An 18,724-nucleotide genomic window follows, 5' to 3' on the forward strand; every position below is an offset into this window, starting at 1 on the left:
CCCGGCCGCGCGCCCCAGGCTCAGCCCGGCCCCTTTCCTCCGCCTCAGGCGCCCGGCCCCGAGCGCGGGAAGTCGCGCTGCCCCACGGAGGCCGGGCCGGGCCGGGCAGGATTCCACCCCCCCCCTTGCAAAGGAGGCCCGTGCCGCGGCCTCCCGTAAAGGCTGTGGCGGGGGGGGGGGACACGGGGCGTGGACTGTGCTGGAGGGCACAGCCGCAGGAGTGACCCGTTCGCTCACCTGGTGTGAGTTGGGCGCGGAGGGCCGTGCCCCGCTGCTGCGGTGGGGTGGCCGTGAGGCAGCTCCGACGGCTCTCCCGGTAAGCCCGAGGTTCAAGTCCGGCTCCCGCCCTCAGCGAGCCCGCTGTCAGACCCCTCTGGAAGCATCGTTCGTGCCTTACATCCGCGCTCGGGCTTCGCCGGCTGGCTGCGGCCGGCCAGGCGAGTTGGGGAGGGTGACGCGGAAACGCTAACGTAATGCCGGCCGCCTTCCTCCCGAGCCTGAACCACCTGTTTGGGTTAGTCACCGCCCGCGCTCCTCCTCGGTCAGGACTCCCGGACTGCTGCCGTGACCTAGATTCGAAGGGCTTAAAGGCGAGCCCCGTGGCTTGCGGCCCTCGAGCAGGCCCGGTAGAGGCAAGTCCCGTAGCGGCAACGGCCGTTAACGCTCCGGGAAGCAGGGAAGAGGCAGGACGAGGAGGCAGCGGGGCGCGGGGAGCTTCCAGCGCCCTGAGGAAGCGGCAGAGAGACTTCGCGCCGCTGCCGGACGGCGCCCCGCAACCGCCCGAGGCGGGGAGAGCGCTCCGCGGCGGGGGCGGCTCCGGGAGACTACACCTCCCGGCGTGCAGTAAGGCGCCCGCTGTCCCGACGGTCGTGCGCCGCGCGGAGCGGTGCATGCTGGGAGCTGTAGTTTCGCCCGGGCGCCGTCACGGGCGAGGCGGCGCTTCCCTTCGCCTGCGACGTCGCGGGCGGGTGACGGCGTCGGCGAAGCGGAAGCTGGTGCGGAGCTGCGCGTCCGCCTCGCGCCCCACGTGCCGCGCGGTCCGTGCTGCCGGCGGTCGGGCGCGCGGCCCCTTCCCCGCTCCCGCCGCTACCTCCCCTCAGCCGCGGCCCGGCGGCGGAGGATGGCCGACCTGCGGTTCCGCCTGGCGGAGCCGCTGCAGCTGGTGGCGCGCAGGAACGAGAAGAGCAGCGCGGAGCTGAGCAGGTTCCTGGCGAAGCAGGTGAGCGGGCGGCGCGGGGCTCGGCGGCAGCCCCTGGGCGCCCGCCCTTCCTCCCTCCGGGCGGGTCTCTCAGCGTCCGCCGGGGAGGGAAGGGGACGCGCGGCGCTGCCTACCGCCCGCCCCGTGCCGCCATCTCCTCCCGGCACCTTTGTCTGCTGCCCGCGCCGCCTGGCGACCCCTCCCGCCCCCTCGTCCTCGGGCGGCCGGCGGAGCCGCTCTGTGTGTGTGTGTGTGGGAGCGTGTGTGCTTGGTGCGGTTTCTTCCCCTCCCCGCCCCTTTCAGGGTTCTGCGAGGGAGGGGAGCCCTCCGGGGTAGGTCCTCTCCTGTCCCACGGTACCCCCGCTATTGCGCTTCCTGAGGAGGCGTTTTGCCCCGCAGTTAAAATCCTCGGAGTCTTCCACGTCCCTTAAGGTGACTCTGTGAAGGCATGATCGCCAGAGATGGCATGCTGTTAGCGAGCACTGAGACTGTCTAGTCCCTTCGCTGCAGCGTGTTACCCTGATGCTTTTTGCACGTCGTCTTTAATTGCCTTAAAACAGCATGTGGGGTAGAAAGACAGAGGACTGGATTTTCTAGGGTTTGCTTCCTTTTTTAATCACAGCCATGCTGGAAACATGTTCCTGTTTTCACTGGTTTTGTGCTTTGGCTGCCTTAACTGTGAAAAGCACACCTGCCTTCTAGGAGAGTTGAGGCCTAGCTCATTTCTGTCTCTGAAATACGTGAAGACATGTAATAACAGGATATCGACACATCAGATGTTATAGTATTAATACTTTTCGCGATAGAGCTTTTGAAGCCCCTAAGTTGTGTACACACTTTGGGGCTCAAGATCTGTATTTCTGTTTGAGTGTGTCGGAAGTGTCCCAGTTGTTTGAAGATGAAGCGTCTAAATCATCATATTTTTTTCAGAATATTGGCTTTCAGTCTGAATTACTCTCTCTTAGTTGTGGTTGGGGAAGGCTTTCATACTGGTAGTCAAAGTTCTCTGTTGGTAGACAGATGGCTTTTTCTTCTGTCACTACAAATCTTAGGATCAAAGTTAAATTGACATGAATATATATATTCCTACGTTGGAGAGTTGATGCTAATTGGTGGGAAGCAGTGATGAAGAGCTGCTGTTCAAGAGAAAGAAACAGCTGAGAAATGGAGATGGGGATAATGCGGATATGTGATGTAGCAGACAGATGGAGCGGTGAACCAGAAGTGAGTCACCAAGATCTGAGACTGGGAAAGAGACAGTGCCCTTTCCCTTCTAGAGACTGTCTTGAGATATGCTTCAGGTTTAAAAGTGTTGCTAGGTGGAAATTATTAAACAGTGATTATATACAGATTGTCTGTAACAGCACATTAATGAACAATGACACGTTCTTTTGAAAACTGAATTGCTGTTTCCAAACTTGGAAGCTACAGATCTAGGAGCCTGTTAGGGTTATCTTGCCACTTGGCAGCCATTGGCTCCAGTCATCGTACCTGATTCCTGCCACTTGCTTTGTATGTAACTTAGGAAGCATGCATTCTGGAACTCTGGAGCTCTCTTTGCTCTGCAACTTCACTATGTCTTTCTGATGACTTATTTTTTCAGTATTCCGGAATGGAACTTGCCCACAACTGCTAAGTAAGGAACAGTCTTTTGAGATTCATAGTAAGGCACCGTTTATGTGGTGATGGAAGATCTTGTTCCCTGGTGCTTCAGTATGTAATAGAAATAGAAGCTTTTCTGTAGAAGATTTGTATATCATTAACTCTGCAAAGGTACGGGAAATTTCTGTGTTCTTAATGAGGAAAATGGTATGAAGAGCGCTCTAAAACAGTCTTTGTTTCCTGCCTTTCTATTTTTTTGGATAATTTAAGCAAACTGTATAAGCAGTAGGGCTCCACAGACTGCTGAAATGTGCTTTTGGTTCTGTGTGTTACCAAAGGCCTGTCTGAATCGGAACATCCTCCTGCGCAGAATTCCAAATGCAGATTTTGCGCAAATGCATGTATTTTGGCTCCCTGTGATGGTGTAATTTCAGTAGAGAAGTTAATTAATGTGAAGGTTAGAATGCTAGTAGGAATGGAACTTTAGTGCAAAAATATCCTTATTCATTTCTGCCCTTCGCATCCGCCAGTGTGCATATATGGAAAGATAGAAATCAAAAAACCTGGCCCTTTTAGATATTTCCTCTATTTAGTCTATGGAACCATCTTAAGTGAACTGGAGATCTTGAGCACGCCATTCTGGGTCTCCTGTTCTATTCTGTTGGTGTTTTAGCTTGGCATCCTTCATTTTGCCTTTCATTTTTCTATGTAGCAGTGAAAATTGTTTTAATAATAACTCCAAGCTCTTATTTATAGCCCTTCAGTCTTAGCATTTGATGTTGAGAAGTGTCTTTATTCTTTTTTTTTTTTTTTTTTAAATAAATGTAGGGAAAAAAGAGGTGACCTAGCTGTCCCAAATTCACTCAGCTACTCATTGGCTGTCAGAAAAATGTCCTGACATTCTGGCAACTAAGGCAGACCGTTTTTTTTTCCTAAAATACGACTTAAGCTTTTTATTTGAAAGATCAATTAGGCTTTACATCATGTAGTATTATAAATAAGGGAAGGGAAGGTATGTTGCACTTTTGCTTCCGTTCTGGAGTGTACTCTCATCTCCTTCTGCTTCTGGTTTTTGAAGAGCTGTGATTTTGGGGAGGCAGTATGTTAATAAATACACTGATACAAAGTCAGAGAGAACATTCTCGCTATCCTTGAAGGGAGCAGTCTGTCCAACTCTATCGATGTGCTGGAGGAGGAGTAGGAAGCGCTAGCTCGTTCTGCAGGTAGTTGAAGCTATCTTGATCTCCTTGTGAGACTGTATATCCCCTTGCCTTTTTAAATTTTTTTCTTGGAGTATGTGGGTTATAAGAAGAGTGCGGGCTCGTGTTTTCCTTTGTCTTACTGAACTGGATGGCTGCCAAAAAAAGTGGTCCTGCTCTTGTTTTCTTTTTGTCTATTCCCAAGGCCAAGCCACACCTTTCTGTTGCTTCTCTTATCCTGAACCTAGTGAGTGTGCTGATGTGGAAAATCCGTTCAACTTTCTCACCCAGTGGAAGACTTTGGCAGAAGGATTGATTAATTTGGATCATCTTGCCAAATTGATTGCTGCACAGTCATACAATGGTAGAGCTGTTTTGTGAGGGAAGGGAGCCGAGAACATGTATGTGTTCCTGTGTTGGAGGGGAAGAAGGATTTCCCACTCACGGCCCTTATGCCCTCCCACTCTTTAGAAGTATCTCATTTTTAAATCTGTGTACGGTGTAATGTTCTGTGGAAACACCTGTGAGCTGTGATCAGAAGTGTGGCTTTCACGTGGGCCCAGATTGTTCCTTGCTGTGATCCTTTCTCTTAGTAATCTTGAGTTTTGGATTAAGCTGGTTCTTAATAAAGATTTCTGTACCTTGTGAGCACTGTGTAAATGTACTGTGCAGCTTGGGAAGGAGGTGTGCAACACGCTGCTAGAGGAGCAACTGGGATTGTGTTTGACTCCAGGTCTCACTCCTAGCTGTGCTTCTGTTTAATGTTTCTTTTGTTAATAATACATAATGTGTGTATATATTCTATATTTGGAGGGACAGTCTTTTGTGACACTTTCTTAAAGCAGCTGTTTGGAACCGTGGCTGCAGATTTACTATCCCAGATTTGAACACTAGAATGAAACACTTTCAGGTCAGCTGTCCTTTGCTACTGATTCAGAAAGTTGGGTATTTCACAAAGCCACCTTTAGTTAAAAAAAACTCCTCTGATGGTCATCTTCTTTTCCATTAAATTTTTAATTTAGGCTCTGAAAGGCTCTGAAGTCAGACAGTCTCTTTGTAGAATGACTATGTTGCCACTGTGATTTTTGAACAGTTTTATATGTCCTAAGGGTACTACACACAATGATTAAAAAACTGCTTACTCACACAAAGTTGCTAACGGTATGGATTTGTTGTACAGTTGTCATGTAACCACAGAACTTATACTGAATCACATTATTCATTTACTATTATTGTTAACTGTTTATTTGATATTGAAAGCTCTGGTTAATAAATCAAGCACCCTGTTGTGCCTTGTTTGGGTAGCCAAAGATGTAACTGATTTGGAAACTGAAGGTACTTTTAATTTTTTTTACAGTGGAGTTTGTCTCCAGTTCTTTTGAGCCATGCTACCTTTGAACAGCTTGTCAATCATTTTGCCACTCAGAATCTGATCCCCTGTAATGAACAGTGTCTTGCTTGCACTGTGCTGAGTGCAGACCTGCAGCTCCATTTTTAAATTTTTTGATGCTGCTCTGATAGATGAGAGGAAGATAAACTTATGTTTCGTAAAAATAAACACAAATCATCTAAGAAACTGCTTGCAATTAATGTGATGGTTTTGATGTTTGTAGTGTATATACTGCAGTTTCCCTGATTTCCTATATGCTGTTAGGGAATGAATGCCTTATCAAATTCAGGAGACCCAAGGAACATAAACAAGTGTGCAGGTATTCTAGAAGGATGTCGACAGTGTTAATAACCTTAGGAGGTCGCCCTTTCAAAGGCAATGTGTAGGACCTCTGCGGTCTATTTATCTTGTGACAATGAAACCATTCCATCTGCAGACCCAGGAGCAGGTTTTACCTGAGTAACAAAAGTCTAGGAGAAGCAGAAATTGGCTGCACATGTTGCGAAAACAAAAGACTACCTGAATCATAGAATATTTCTGTAGGAGTTTAATAAGTGCTTGTTTTGTTTGGAAAGCTGCCTTACGTAGCAGTATTTACGACTGTTTGCCAAGAAAGCGAAAATCGACTTGATAGGGTAAGAGTTCACTTGGCAAGGGAGGGGAGAGTAGAGCATCAAAGTTAAGAGCAAAACCGCTACAGTGCAAATTCATAATCCTGATTTTTCACAAATCAAAATTACTTGCGCTGCATTACATGCTAAACATCACAGAAGTGGAGAGATGCTTGGATAATAACATGAGCTCAAAGACGAGAGAAATTTAAGCATAAGACACAGAAAATGTGTTGCTGTTCTTCAGTAGCAAAGTTAGGAAGGTTGCGGGGAGGGGGGCGGTGGGGGGGGTGTATGTGGTTTTTTTATGGGCTGTTTTTTTTTCTTTTTTTCCTAGCATATGTGAATATGCTTTCCATCTATTCTGAAGCCTAATATTTTGTTTTGCACTAAAGGACCATTTTTGTAAGGAAAAAAAAAAAAGAATCTCAACTTCAAAACTGCAGATACATGCTGCTTCTTGTCAAGAGCATTGGTCACTATAATTGCTATCAGAAATATGGAAATAAGGCTGTGATCATGATTGATTGAATGCTTCTTTTTTGAAAAGAGATGGTGAACACAATGCAGCTCAAACTTTTTTTAGGAACTTGAATTCTTAAATGTTTTGTGGCCCTCGTGAGACCAAGCTATTGAGATCACTGGGAATTCTATTAACAAATATGTATTAGTTGTTACAACATTTTTCCAATTTTTTCTTTAAAAAATATTAAAAATTATTTGCTTTACCTTTCAGCTGTAAAATATAATTCAAGATTTTGGGACTTTTTTGTAACTCCTATTTGGTGTGTCATTCTGCATGTCACTCTGTTTCACAGGTTTTTTTAAATATGGAGAGATACGTCAAGTAAATACTTCTATTGGGAATTTTGGACTCCCTTCTGTTTTTTGAAAGATTTGTTCCTGTAAAATTCACTGTGAATCCTGCATGAATAGTTCTGAAATTAAAAGTCCAAATCATTTCCCATTTAACCTGTTCTTACTTTCCATTCCTCTAGATTTGGACTCAGCAGGATCGGCAATGCATCCTCGATACTTTAGCGCAGTTATTACTAGATAAAGAATGTACTCTATTGATTGGCCGTCAAGTTCGGCCAATCTTGCTGGATTTGTTGGAAAGAAATGCAGAAGCCATTAAAACTGGTGGCCAAATCAACCATGATCGGCATGAAAGGCTGTGTGTAGCAATGAGCAAGCTGGTTGCTGACCACCCTGATGTTTTGCCGTGAGTAATTTAATGTCTCTATGCAATGTTTGAACTTAGGGAGTATATGCTTGTCAGTGTTCACTGGTGATGAGAGGTTGTATTACAATTTGGATGGTGTCCCACAATAACAAATGTGGTTTGAATTGAAAGAATGATTTAGAAAACTTGAGTCTTAAACACAGCTTATTTAAATGAAATTGTGTTGTAGGATCTAACATAATTTTCATCTTAATGATCAAAAGAAAAGCAAAACAGCTGGCACAAAAATTGCTCACAACCAAAATCTCTGCATTTAAGATTAGACCTGTAGGCCAGTAGAATACAAAGTTATGTAAGTAGGAATCAGTATTACTTTTCCAGTAAACAAGAGCAATCGAAGAGATTTTTACCAAAGGCAGTACTGTTTCCTCTTGATAATTAAGTAGTGATTTCTAATAAGGTAAAGTATCTGTTGTCAACTGATGGCTGAAGTGGTTGTCTTTCCCAAATGTGGACAAAGTTAAATACAGGCCTTAGCTGTCAGTGTACTGTCAATTATTGTCTCAGGACCTCTGTCCTGATGTTTTTGTTATTGGCTATTTTCCTTTCCTCTGGCTTAGATGTCTGTGTTCCATCTCTTTCTCTCTCTCTCTCTCTCTTTTTCCTCTAAAGATTTGCTTTAAGATATTTTAAGAATACATCACCAGTTTTCCAGAGGCTTTTCCTGGAGAGCTCGGATTCAAACACGGTCCGATACGGGCGCAGACGAATGAAGTTACGGGACCTCATGGAGGCAGCCTATAGATTTTTACAAAAGGAGCAATCAGTTTTCCGGGAATTATGGGACTGGAGTGTGTGTATTCCACTCCTAAGGAGTCATGACACTTTAGTCCGTTGGTAAGTTAAACCCCCTGGATCTTCTCCATTGAAAAGATGTATCTGTATCTTGAATTGTATTTAACAACCTTCACATGCAAGTAGAAAAGAATCTTCAAATAATACCAGAAAAATCTGTACCAATAGTATCTGTACCTGCACCTGATCTTTTGAAAGCTGTAGCGATCTATTGCAAGTGAAACTGAGGTTAGCTCTTAGTTGTGCGTAGAGCTATGGTCTGGAGAATCTTTTCAAAGAACTTCAGTTTACCCAAGCTGGATTCATGGGAGATGGTAAATTTATCACTTCACTTCTACTGTAAGCCTGTTGGTGTATTGCATGAATTCTGGCATGTTTTCCTGGAAAAAAATAGAGATGAATCTACTCTCACTCCAACTTACATTAAAATGATATAGTTTACTGTTCTGCATTGACAGACTATGACCTAGTTGGGTTGTTTTCTATTGCTTGTATATAGACATCTCACTCACTGTAAAGCTGGCTTATTTAAGCTACGCTTCCTAATTGGCCTTGTTGCAGACTTTGCATGTGATTTTGGTCAAATGTTTTATGTTAGGTGTCTGCAGGGCTTCAACCTAGTCACATATTTATTTAAGAAAAGGTCTTTAATAGTATTTTTTTTTTTTTTTAAACATAAACTCAGAATTATGTTAATAACATGTAATTTCAAAATAAGGTGTATAATTTAGGAAGGGCAGGAATAACAGTGTTGTCAAATCTATCGCCATTTATGAAGCTCTTCAGGATGACATACGGTTAGATAGTCTTAGAAAAAGAAATAGGAATTTCTAATTCGTTGACTGGAATTGGTTTACCTGGTGTTCAGCTAACAATCTTAAGTGAATGAGCTGACTTTTAAATTTTGTCCTGAATCAATATTCTTCTGGCAACTCTTTTTTCTTCCCCCCCGCAAAGCTCATTGAAAGCTTTGTTCTTGGAAGGTAAAAACAGTGGTATAATAAATGAAAAGTGGTTTATGATTTGTATTAAATGTCCTTTTGTTGCGAGACAACTTTATGTAGTAATGAAGTCAAGACTTGGGAGTTGTTGGCTTCTTTTGGCACTGAGTCTTGAGTTCATTATGTTAGGGTTATTTTAGAAACAGCATGAAATAGAAGACAATTTTGAAAAGGAAACGGTAGGAGGAGAAGAAGAAAATCAGGGAAAGAAAACCTGATTTCTCTAATATGTTAACCTTCATTTATTTGGGAAAGTGCTCTCCTTTACTATATTTCTGTTGGTCATTCAGTCATTCAGAGAAAGGTTAGCTAGTTGGTGTATAAATGATAAAGTATGCCATGATAGAATTGCTTTTCTCAGTTCTGAGATATTTCTCTAATCTTAAAGAATGTTAAGCATAGCAGTAAAATAATTTCTATGAAGAAAGTTTTCTGCATGTTTTTCCAAACTTGGTATTTTGGTTTGCAGTTGACAGTTGTCAAGCTAAATTTCTTAAGGCTATGTTTTGACATGTTTTTTTCTAAATATAATTTTTAGGTATACTTCAAACTGTCTTGCTCTGGTTACATGCATGAATGATGAGCATAAATTATCTTTCCTGAAGAAGATATTCAATCCTGAAGAGCTGATACATTTCAGACTAAAGTAAGAACTTTTAGAATCTTGAACACTATTTGTTTTTGTTGATGGCTTTTAGTTGAGTTAATAAACATGGATTTCACAGGCTACTAGAAGAATCTCGGCTGCAGAATGTGGAACAAGCCCTTGTTTTGGCCAATCCGGACTCCTCATTTTGGCAAAAGGAGAAAGAACTGCAGTATACGCAAGGACATATTGTATTGGGCGACCTCTCTGCAAATGTAGTAGCTGTATGTGGTATTGTCCTGCCTAGACTACAGCTTGTTTCTGAAGAGCAGGTATGTGACCCAGGGTTAAGTCTGTACATTTTTTTTTTTTAAAGAATCCTTAAATGTGGTAAACTGACTTTATTTCCTGCTTAAATAGTATTGAGATACTACGGGTAGTGTGTACTTCTTTAGCTTTCTTGATGTGTGCTGTAAGCTTATCTTGCATAATATAGACACTGCAAAGAAGCTCTGCAGTGGAATGAAGCAATGAAGGTGTAATAGTGCTGTTCATTTTATCCTCATGTAGCGGTTCTTACGAACATACTACAAAAGAATATTCAGCCTTACATAGTATCTCCAGTCCAAGTTAGGGTGATATTCAATAGCTGATTAAAGTCAGGATCTGGCATGGTTGCTACCTGCATGAAGTAGTTTTTTGTGCTATACAGATATCTTATAAACAGCCTTTCTGCAAACATATTCTTAGTTCTTCTCTTAAACAAAACAAGGCTGCTACTTACTCTTCTGGAAGGCAGAAAAAGGGGAGAGGAAGTGAGCAAGAGCTCACTTTCTCCACTTGAGTGAAGTGTAATGCAGAATGGCAGTGCCTTATAGTTTTAGGAAGTCCATCGAAGGCGTAAATGTTGTTGCAAACAGTATTTAACCTTTTTTTCTCTTGAGATGCTGTTCATCTTGAACTGTTCAGGTTCTTTGTAGCTGCAGCCAGTATTCTTGACTGGTTTTCTCATTTAGGTACAGTTTTAGCTCTTAGCTGAGTATTTCTGTTGAATTTTGCAACACTGATCTACAAATGAAGGACAAAGAAATGAATGAAGACTACCAATGTCCAGAATGTCTTGAGTAGCAGAAGCAAGGAAAGAGGAATTTCATCCCAAATTCTTCCTCCACCGCCCAACATCTGTAGTTGAATTTGCTGTATTCTAGTTTTTTTTATTAGGATTGAGGGTGTGGTTTGAAATTCACTAGAGGGGAAACTGTAGAGCTGTTTATGGAGATTCTTACTGCCATGCCAGTGTCATTGCTGCTGCAGCTGTGCTAGAGCTAGGCCATGCTATAAGCTGGATTGCTGCAAGGATACTCATTGTCTATGAGGGAGCAGAGAACTTCCCAAAAAGGCATGCTTTTATTTTTTTTAATAGCCACAAGTATTTCACTGATCTGGTATACAGTGTAGTTCCAGTTATGCTGGGGAGGTTCCAGTTACAGCTGAGGAGGTCTGATGAAGAGGTAGGAGCAAACTATGAGGGAAAGCAGGTACTCTTAAAAACTAGCATTGTTACCAGAGAAGTACATGAAACTATATCTGAAAAGAAGATCAAACTTAAATGCAAGACACTTGTTTCTGTGCCGTATGTACTCTGGTTGCTTTTCTCTCTGCCTTTTGGCAGGAAAGCACTAATTTTTATGCCCTATACTGATACAAGTGACTGTAGGAGAGTCAAAGTTTTTGGAGAGTATCTGTAGCATTGATTAATTACCGTTCAATAAACTACATTCGTTGCATTTTTAAGTAAAATAAAAATGTTATTGAATTTACCTCTCTTTTTTTCATGCACGGAGTTTAATGATCTTATACTTTGTCCTGTGCAGAAAGAAATAAATACAACAGTTAATATTCATACTTGCATCATCTGAATCTGACTGCTGTTTGATTTGTCCTGTGATTTGGATCCATTCTGATGACTTAATTTCACTTACATTGCAAGTTGCATTTGACTGACATGTGTTATGATTGAATAGTTAGTATGCCTGTACTGACAATTTAGTGTGAACTCCCTTTGGGAACAAATTGTACATATACTTTATTAAGTGTTTCACCTATAATAGGTTTTTGATGAAATCTATTTTAATATCTGTCATTAAATACAGCTTTAGAATTCTTTATTTCATTTGATATGTGTTGACAGATCTACAGGCCAAAATTTTCTGGTTGTCAGACTCAATTTCCTAATTGTTCTGTGTTGTACAACGTGTAAAGAAAGTAACAGTTTCAGTGTAGTAACTCAGATTTTTATGTTTGAACAGGAAAAGAACACCAGCTGTTTTGTTTTGGTTGAATCTGCCTTCACAAATCTTCAAAACCTTGCTATTGCTGTAGCATATCAGAGTCCTGTTTTATTAGAAGGACCAATAGGATGTGGCAAAAGTTCTTTAATTGAATATTTAGCAGCTGTTACAGGAAGAGCAAAGCCGCCTCATATTTTGAAAGTCCAGCTTGGGGATCAAACTGATAGTAAGGTAACTGATGAAGTTGTTTTATGGTTGGATGATCAGACATAATTTTTATTTACAGCATGGACTTAATTTTCTAATAAGATAATGTTTAACTTTTTACCCAAACACCCCACACCCCCAACTCTGTAGTATTGGTCTTACTATTGATGAGAATAAATAAATGGAAGAAAAAATCACAGTTAAGCTTCAGTAGGTTTTAAATTCTGTGCATAATTGTGCTGTATGTGTTTCAATCAAATTATGTTTTATCAGGGTTTTTCTATGTGGAAGAGCCCTATTGATTGATTTATTTATTTATTTTAAGTTAAAAAAAAATAATTATTTGTATTGGACAAAAAAAGATTCTAAAATGACTCAAGCTGGTGCCGAAGGCTGTATGGCCACTTTATTTCAGTTTAAGTGAGCTGATGTCAGTTTAATCTGATCCCGGTATTTTGTGGTAAAGGTGAGATGAAGTAAGATCCTGTGATGTTGGGGACGCTCACACTTACATTAGTGATCTAGCTCTACCTGTAGAGATAAAACCAGAGGTGAAGATAATTTCACATTCTTCTCATTTTGCATATATAACTTTTGAGCTTGAATTGATTTATGTTTTTTGGATCAACTTATATTTAGGTTTACAAAGTGGTTAGTATCTACCAGAAGTGCTATCTGAAGGTTTTTATTAGCACGCGTAAACACCTTCTTTACTTGCATAGAACAGCTGATTTCACCATCTCACAACTGTTCTCCACAAGAATATCTTTTCATATACATGAGTAAGACAGCCATGTTAAGAAAAAGGGATAAAGTTCAAGGTATAAAATATGTAGTAGTGAAACCATAAACTTAATTATTTAAGGAATGCTTAAATATGGAAGTTACAACTTTATGGAGAAACAACGCTTGACTGGTTTTGTATCTTTGAATAACTTGCTTTACATTTCCTTTTACTAGCTTAGTCACAGACTTTTCAAAAATGTAAAATAAAGTTCAGTGCAACCCTAGGCAGTTTTCTGTGCTATACTGTTGATTGTTAATTATGGTGACACAGCTCTGTAAATTCACTTCCAGTTACCTGGTTCATTTAAATTACCATGTTTCAGATAAATTATCATAGATGTGGAGGGGTGAAACTTCCCCCCCCAATTAAAATAAGTGTAATGCTGGGTACAGATTACCAGAGGGATTGTTTAGTAATATGGGGGCTAAGTAAGTGTTACTTATATACCGACTTTGTAAGTTTTTACTCTTGAGTTTTTAAGGGGTGTAATGATCAGGTCTCTAATTTACTGATTGTTTCTGTCATAGACACTGCTTGGTATGTATCGTTGTACCGATGTACCAGGGGAGTTTGTGTGGCAACCTGGAACCTTGACACAAGCTGTTACCAAAGGTCATTGGATACTTCTGGAGGATATTGATTATGCTCCTCTGGATGTGGTATGTAGGTTCATGTTCGCTGTAAGGCACTAGTCTTAGGGCCAACACTAGCAATTTTTGGAGTCTAATCACCATGAGTTCTGCGGCAGCGTGCTGAAACTACTGCCCCTTTAAAGGGGGTTAGAAAGAATTAACCTGTCTTCGTTCACATATTAGCACACTGCATTAGTTTTTGTCATTGTTTTAGAGTAGTCATGACACTGCCACTGATGCCAAATTTCACTCTGAAGATTTGAATTGACACTGATAATGAGCTATGTGTCTTTTAAATCATGTTTTCATATTTGAAAACATATGTGGCTCCAAACATCAGAGAATATCATCGCTGTATTAGAGTGGTGCTGTTAATAAGATTTTTTTTAGTATTTTGTTGTGTGGGGTTTTGCTTGTTTTGTTTTTTTTTTTTTCCCATTTCTTACCTCTGGCTTGGATATTAAAAACGTGTTGTTACATTAAGCACTATAGGTTTTAACAGATTTCCTGTTTTCAGCTCCAGGACGACTAGTTAGACTGTCATCCTTCCCTTTTGAAGTAATGGCTGCTGAAAGCATGTCTTCTGCAACAGTGATGTCATACAGATGTTTTGCTGCATAGGCCTGCTGGACATTCTGCAAATAGTTCTTTTCTTTCATATCTGTTCTGTAAAGCATCCTTTGTGTGACTAAATAACTTGACAGCTTGTTTATTGGGTTCTAGGCTTCTGAAATATATATATAAGAAAGCCAAGAAATACTGTTCGTATGTACGAGACAGTTTTCCACTGCCAGAGGGTCATGCACTTATTTGCTTCTGTGGACTCAGCTCATTGCACTCATTATAAGCATGCCCTGAGTAGTATCCTGCATTCGTCTCTCCCTTTCTTCAGGTCCTCCCTGCGGGCATCCCGTCTCCTTTCTCCATATCAGAGTCTCTATGCTTGTGTCCCTCTGTGCTGAGGGATCATTGTGATCCTACCTCCCTTTTTTCCTTCCATGATTATTGCTGTCCTTCTGCATGGAAGGATAGATTCTTTAAATAGATACCAAATTCTCCTGGAGGTAGCACATATACACTGAAAAATGTTGATGTTTGACATTTTGAGATGCAGGTCATCTTTGTTCAGGCAGATAAAGAAAACAAGGCTTCTGACGCAAAAGTGTCTAACAATTCATTTGACAATTCAAAATACTTAGTTTTTATTTGGACTTGCAGTGTAAAGACTTATTTCCATTCTCTTATCATAAAATTTGGGTACAGGAGAAAGAAGATAGGTAAACATTACACCTGTGACTTCCACTGCTGATTAAAATTACCAGGGACTCTGCAGTTCCTGTTAGCATCATTTGGAAGTGCAATCTGTGGGAATGGCAGTTGCTGACAATGTGGTGGTGCTCCGTGGAAGTGCTTTAGCATCTCAAGTGTGAAATGAGAGTGGATGGGTGTGCTGTCTGTTAGAGTTTCACAAAAAAGATTGTTTTATAAATTGTCTTCTCTTCTTCAGATCTCTGTGCTGATTCCTCTTTTGGAAAAAAGAGAGTTGCTGATTCCTGGTCGTGGTGACTGTTTAAAAGTAGCGTCGGGATTCCAGTTTTTTGCAACCAGGAGGTAGGCCTGTAAAGTTCAATGAGGTTAAGAGCATGGATATTTTTAAGTCAAAGACAGGAAGTGCAAGGTACTTGGGCAGGAGTATTTTAGCAATTTCCAATTAACAAGCAATAGAAGCCACAGAAGTTGTGACAGTAATCTTTTTACTTTAGAGCAGCCGTATATTACTCCTGGGTGAATCCAGTCTTTGTACAGGAAGATCACTTCAGCAAGGCTGAAGGAATGAAACTTGCCGGGAGGAACCTTACAAAACCAATGCCTCACCAAAACAAAATACCGCTCTCAGCAATTACTGTGTGAAGGTTTATGATTGATATTCACAAGGTGTCTTTTGTTGCTAGTTTTAACAGCACCTGTGTAAAATGTTTATTAGTTTTGCTGATCTTGGGGTAGTTGGTAGTCTGACTACTGAATGATTAATTTTCTGGGTTTTGTGTTTTTATTCCACCTCCTTGAGCAGTTGTATATGTGTGTTCCCTGGAAGATATATTTTTTAAGAGTTTCATGAATAATTTTAACTGAACCCTGCATCTATAATAAGATAAAAGTTATTTTACTTGGGAATCATGAAAAAAGAAATAGAAGGAAGAATTCTTCTAAGAAAATCTGATTTGTGAAAGTCTTGTGTCAATATAGACGTTTGTAATGTTTTCCAACCAGAAAAAGATTTAAGGTACTCTCCCTGACAGTTTCACTGTAGTAATGGCTCATGCATCAGATGTCAAAATGTCTTCTTGTATATTAAGGCATAATATTGTATCAAGATTAAAGGTTAGGATGTCTAGAAGGGGAATTGTTACATCGTTTTCAAATGTTTTGTAGTTTACTTCAAAGCCTGTAAAAATCAAAGAAAAGAACAAATTTATGGAAGGAAGACAAAAGCAGGAAAATGTATCTGATCTGTTTTTTCTGGAATTGAGTCTTTTGGATTCAACTCTCTTTTGGTTGCCTCATCTTCTAAGATTTTCTTCTTCTGTATGCTTGGTCAACAGTTTGTATAGCAGCAAATTATGATTTCCATTGGGCTAGTTAGAGCAGATTCAATAAGTCTGTTGCAGTTTCCAGCTGTGGATTATTATTAAAAAAAACAACCAAAAAAACCCCACAACAAAACAACCAAACCCAAAACCAAATAAAAAAACACCAGAAAACAAAAACCAAACCACAAACCCAGTATCTAATGCTTTGCATGTGCAAGCCTACTTCCACAGTGGGTATAACACATGGCTGCATAGTTATTGTGCAGTAATTAAAAAAACCAAACCAAACCAAAACAAAACAAAAAAAAACCGGAACAAAATATATGATGGAAAGGACTGTGAGCCTGAAGAATGAGGGAAAATAATCAGGAAAGACCATGAAGGGGACAGGGACTGGACATGCTTTTCCTGTATCTCTGCAACAGAGCACAGATCCTAAAGGATCTGTGGAAGATATTTCCCAGGCCACTTCTGTCAGGCTCCTCCCTTTACAAAGGATGCTGTATGTTGCTTCTGATAGACTTAACTTATTGTTAGTAGTCTTTCTGCTAGTATCTCTAAAGAGATTTTGCACTACAGAGGGAAAAACACTGTGATAAAAGAACAGATAATTTGAGAAGCAAAGATAGGGTACGTGACAGTACAGTGACAAACAGTGGGTGATCTATGCATGCACATTATGCTGTACCAGCAGTGTGTAACATGATCTTTGATGCACAGGAATGCACTGAAAATGTTGAATTCTTCAGCAGTCATGATATGCTGTGTTTCTTCATGTTGTTTTGATTTAGGTTATTTAGTTGTGGTGGCGGTTGGTACAGGCAGCAAAGCAGCCATGCTGCTCTTCTGGACAAATATTGGACCAAAATACATCTGGATAACATGAGCAAAGGAGAACTCAAGGAGGTATGGTGTGTGTTGCTCTGTTGTGGCATGAGAATAATTGTTTCAATTAAGGGTAATAGATGTTTTTCAGTAATAAATTTGATCCTTATTTTTATCTCCAAGTTCCACAATACTCTTTTATTTCAGATTTATCCTGCCAATTTTGAAGTAACTGAGCAGCTTGTCAGGAAAGTTTGAAGTGAATTGGACAAAGATTCCTGGAACTTGCCTTGGCAAACACAGTTCTGTTTTGAAGGGGTCTAAGAATCAAATTACTTAGCCATTCTATAGCCCACAGAGATTTAAAAACCGAGAAAAAAGAAAAAAAAATTGAGCTTACTCTAATCCTGAGTCTTAAGCTTTGCGATCAAAAAATGGTCAGTTATCAATTACAAATAACTGTTTCAATTGACATATTTTGTTAGCATCTCTAGGGAATGTTTGCTTTGTATAGTGCTTCAAAAAATTAAAGGAGCCCAGGGCTTAAATGAAAATAGAATTCTCTAGAGATTCTCCTTGTGATACAGAGCTCAGAATAGGATCTGATTTTAAAACAGCCTTACCTAAGGGAAAAGGGGGCGAACAGTCTCTAGCAGAAGAGTTGAGAAGAAAGTTCTGAATTTTCTAGAATGAAGATAGTTTTTCAGTAGGATTCATTCACTCCTTGGGACTTGTTCAGTAGCCAGCACAGTTATGGGTGACCTTAAATATCTGTGTGTTTTTCCATTTTTGTCATTTGTCAGCTAATTGTTAGGAATGGAGCAAGAACAGCACTTACTTTCATACTTGCAGATTTTGTTGGAGGGGAAGCAAGTAGATGCACGGGGAGGCCTCTGCAGACAGTTTGCTGCATATACACATGCTTCTGTGCTTTAGCTGCTCCTACTACAAATAGATCCAAGTGGGCAGGAATTCTAGGAAGCTCACAGTTGCAGTATTAAAAAAAGCTATCTGGCCGAACTGATGTCAAAGATGACCTTCACAAAGGACCAATATTCAAGTAAAGCTTGGCTGTCAAAACCTTAAGAAAAAAGGAAGCTTCGGTGCTAAATGTGTCACTTACCATGAGGTTCTTTCTGTTCTTTTTTGTAACTTTCTACCTCAAGTCATAAAAATATATAAATCAAACACTGTGTAACATTCTGTAGTAGTAGAAGAAGAGACAGTGGTAGAAAACATGTGCTTGTCTTGAAAATAGACTCATGTTCTGCTGGTTAATCTTAAAAGTCAGTCTGGCAGGGTAGGACCAGTCTTTCTGGCCTGTATCTGTGAAAAGCTTATTTTGGGAAGCAATAATTTTGGTTGGCAAGCTTAACAGAGAGAACTGGGCTGAAAGGAAATTACAGAAGAAAAATTAGCCCCTTAATGTGTCTTTATCAGCACAGTGAATAGGCAACTTGAACGCTCAAAAAAATTCAATCATAAAAAGGACAGGAGGTAAGAACTTTCGTTATCAGTTTTAAAGTTGTATGATTTAAGTTTAGATAGGGTTGAATGTACCTTTTTCTCTTCCTGTTGGTATTTGTGCAAACATATTAAATGAAGTAAAGTTGAGTTGGCAAAATTCACTTCTGGCATCAAAATCAATATCATAGAAGTCACAATAACTTATTTTTTCAGATGAGAGATTTCAAAAAGGCAGTTTTGTGCAGCTTGCTAGCTTGTGTATCTATTGAAGTGTATCCTATTAAAATTTGGGGGGC

General features: G+C 40.6%; 2 protein-coding genes across 7 annotated transcripts in view; one reads left to right on the forward strand and one right to left on the reverse strand.

Moving 5' to 3' along the window:
* The window catches only part of CASP8AP2 (caspase 8 associated protein 2), a 25,139-nt gene extending 24,338 nt beyond the window's left edge, over positions 1-801 (reverse strand). For both annotated transcript variants that reach the window (XR_774227.1, XM_010565679.1), the window contains exon 1: positions 238-801. The gene's annotated coding sequence lies outside the window, so the exon portion shown is untranslated. The remainder of the gene's footprint in view (positions 1-237) is intronic.
* A 282-nt stretch (positions 802-1,083) lies between these two features.
* Positions 1,084-18,724, forward strand: part of MDN1 (MDN1, midasin homolog (yeast)) — a 104,279-nt gene continuing 86,638 nt past the window's right edge. For 4 of the 5 annotated variants that reach the window (XR_774228.1, XR_774229.1, XR_774230.1 and 1 more), the window contains exons 1-9: positions 1,084-1,219; positions 6,999-7,225; positions 7,859-8,083; positions 9,581-9,688; positions 9,768-9,960; positions 11,938-12,150; positions 13,441-13,572; positions 15,053-15,156; positions 16,928-17,042. Coding sequence is in view for 2 of the 5 variants with exons in the window: in XM_010565680.1 (XP_010563982.1) it covers positions 1,121-1,219; positions 6,999-7,225; positions 7,859-8,083; positions 9,581-9,688; positions 9,768-9,960; positions 11,938-12,150; positions 13,441-13,572; positions 15,053-15,156; positions 16,928-17,042 (1,416 nt within the window). In the remaining 3 variants the exon portion in view is untranslated. The remainder of the gene's footprint in view (positions 1,220-6,998; positions 7,226-7,858; positions 8,084-9,580; positions 9,689-9,767; positions 9,961-11,937; positions 12,151-13,440; positions 13,573-15,052; positions 15,157-16,927; positions 17,043-18,724) is intronic. The other variant, XM_010565682.1, reaches the window with a different exon arrangement.

The sequence above is a fragment of the Haliaeetus leucocephalus genome, unplaced genomic scaffold, assembly GCF_000737465.1.
Source record: "Haliaeetus leucocephalus isolate CR32 unplaced genomic scaffold, Haliaeetus_leucocephalus-4.0 Scaffold195, whole genome shotgun sequence".
Classification (NCBI taxonomy): Eukaryota; Metazoa; Chordata; class Aves; order Accipitriformes; family Accipitridae; genus Haliaeetus; species Haliaeetus leucocephalus.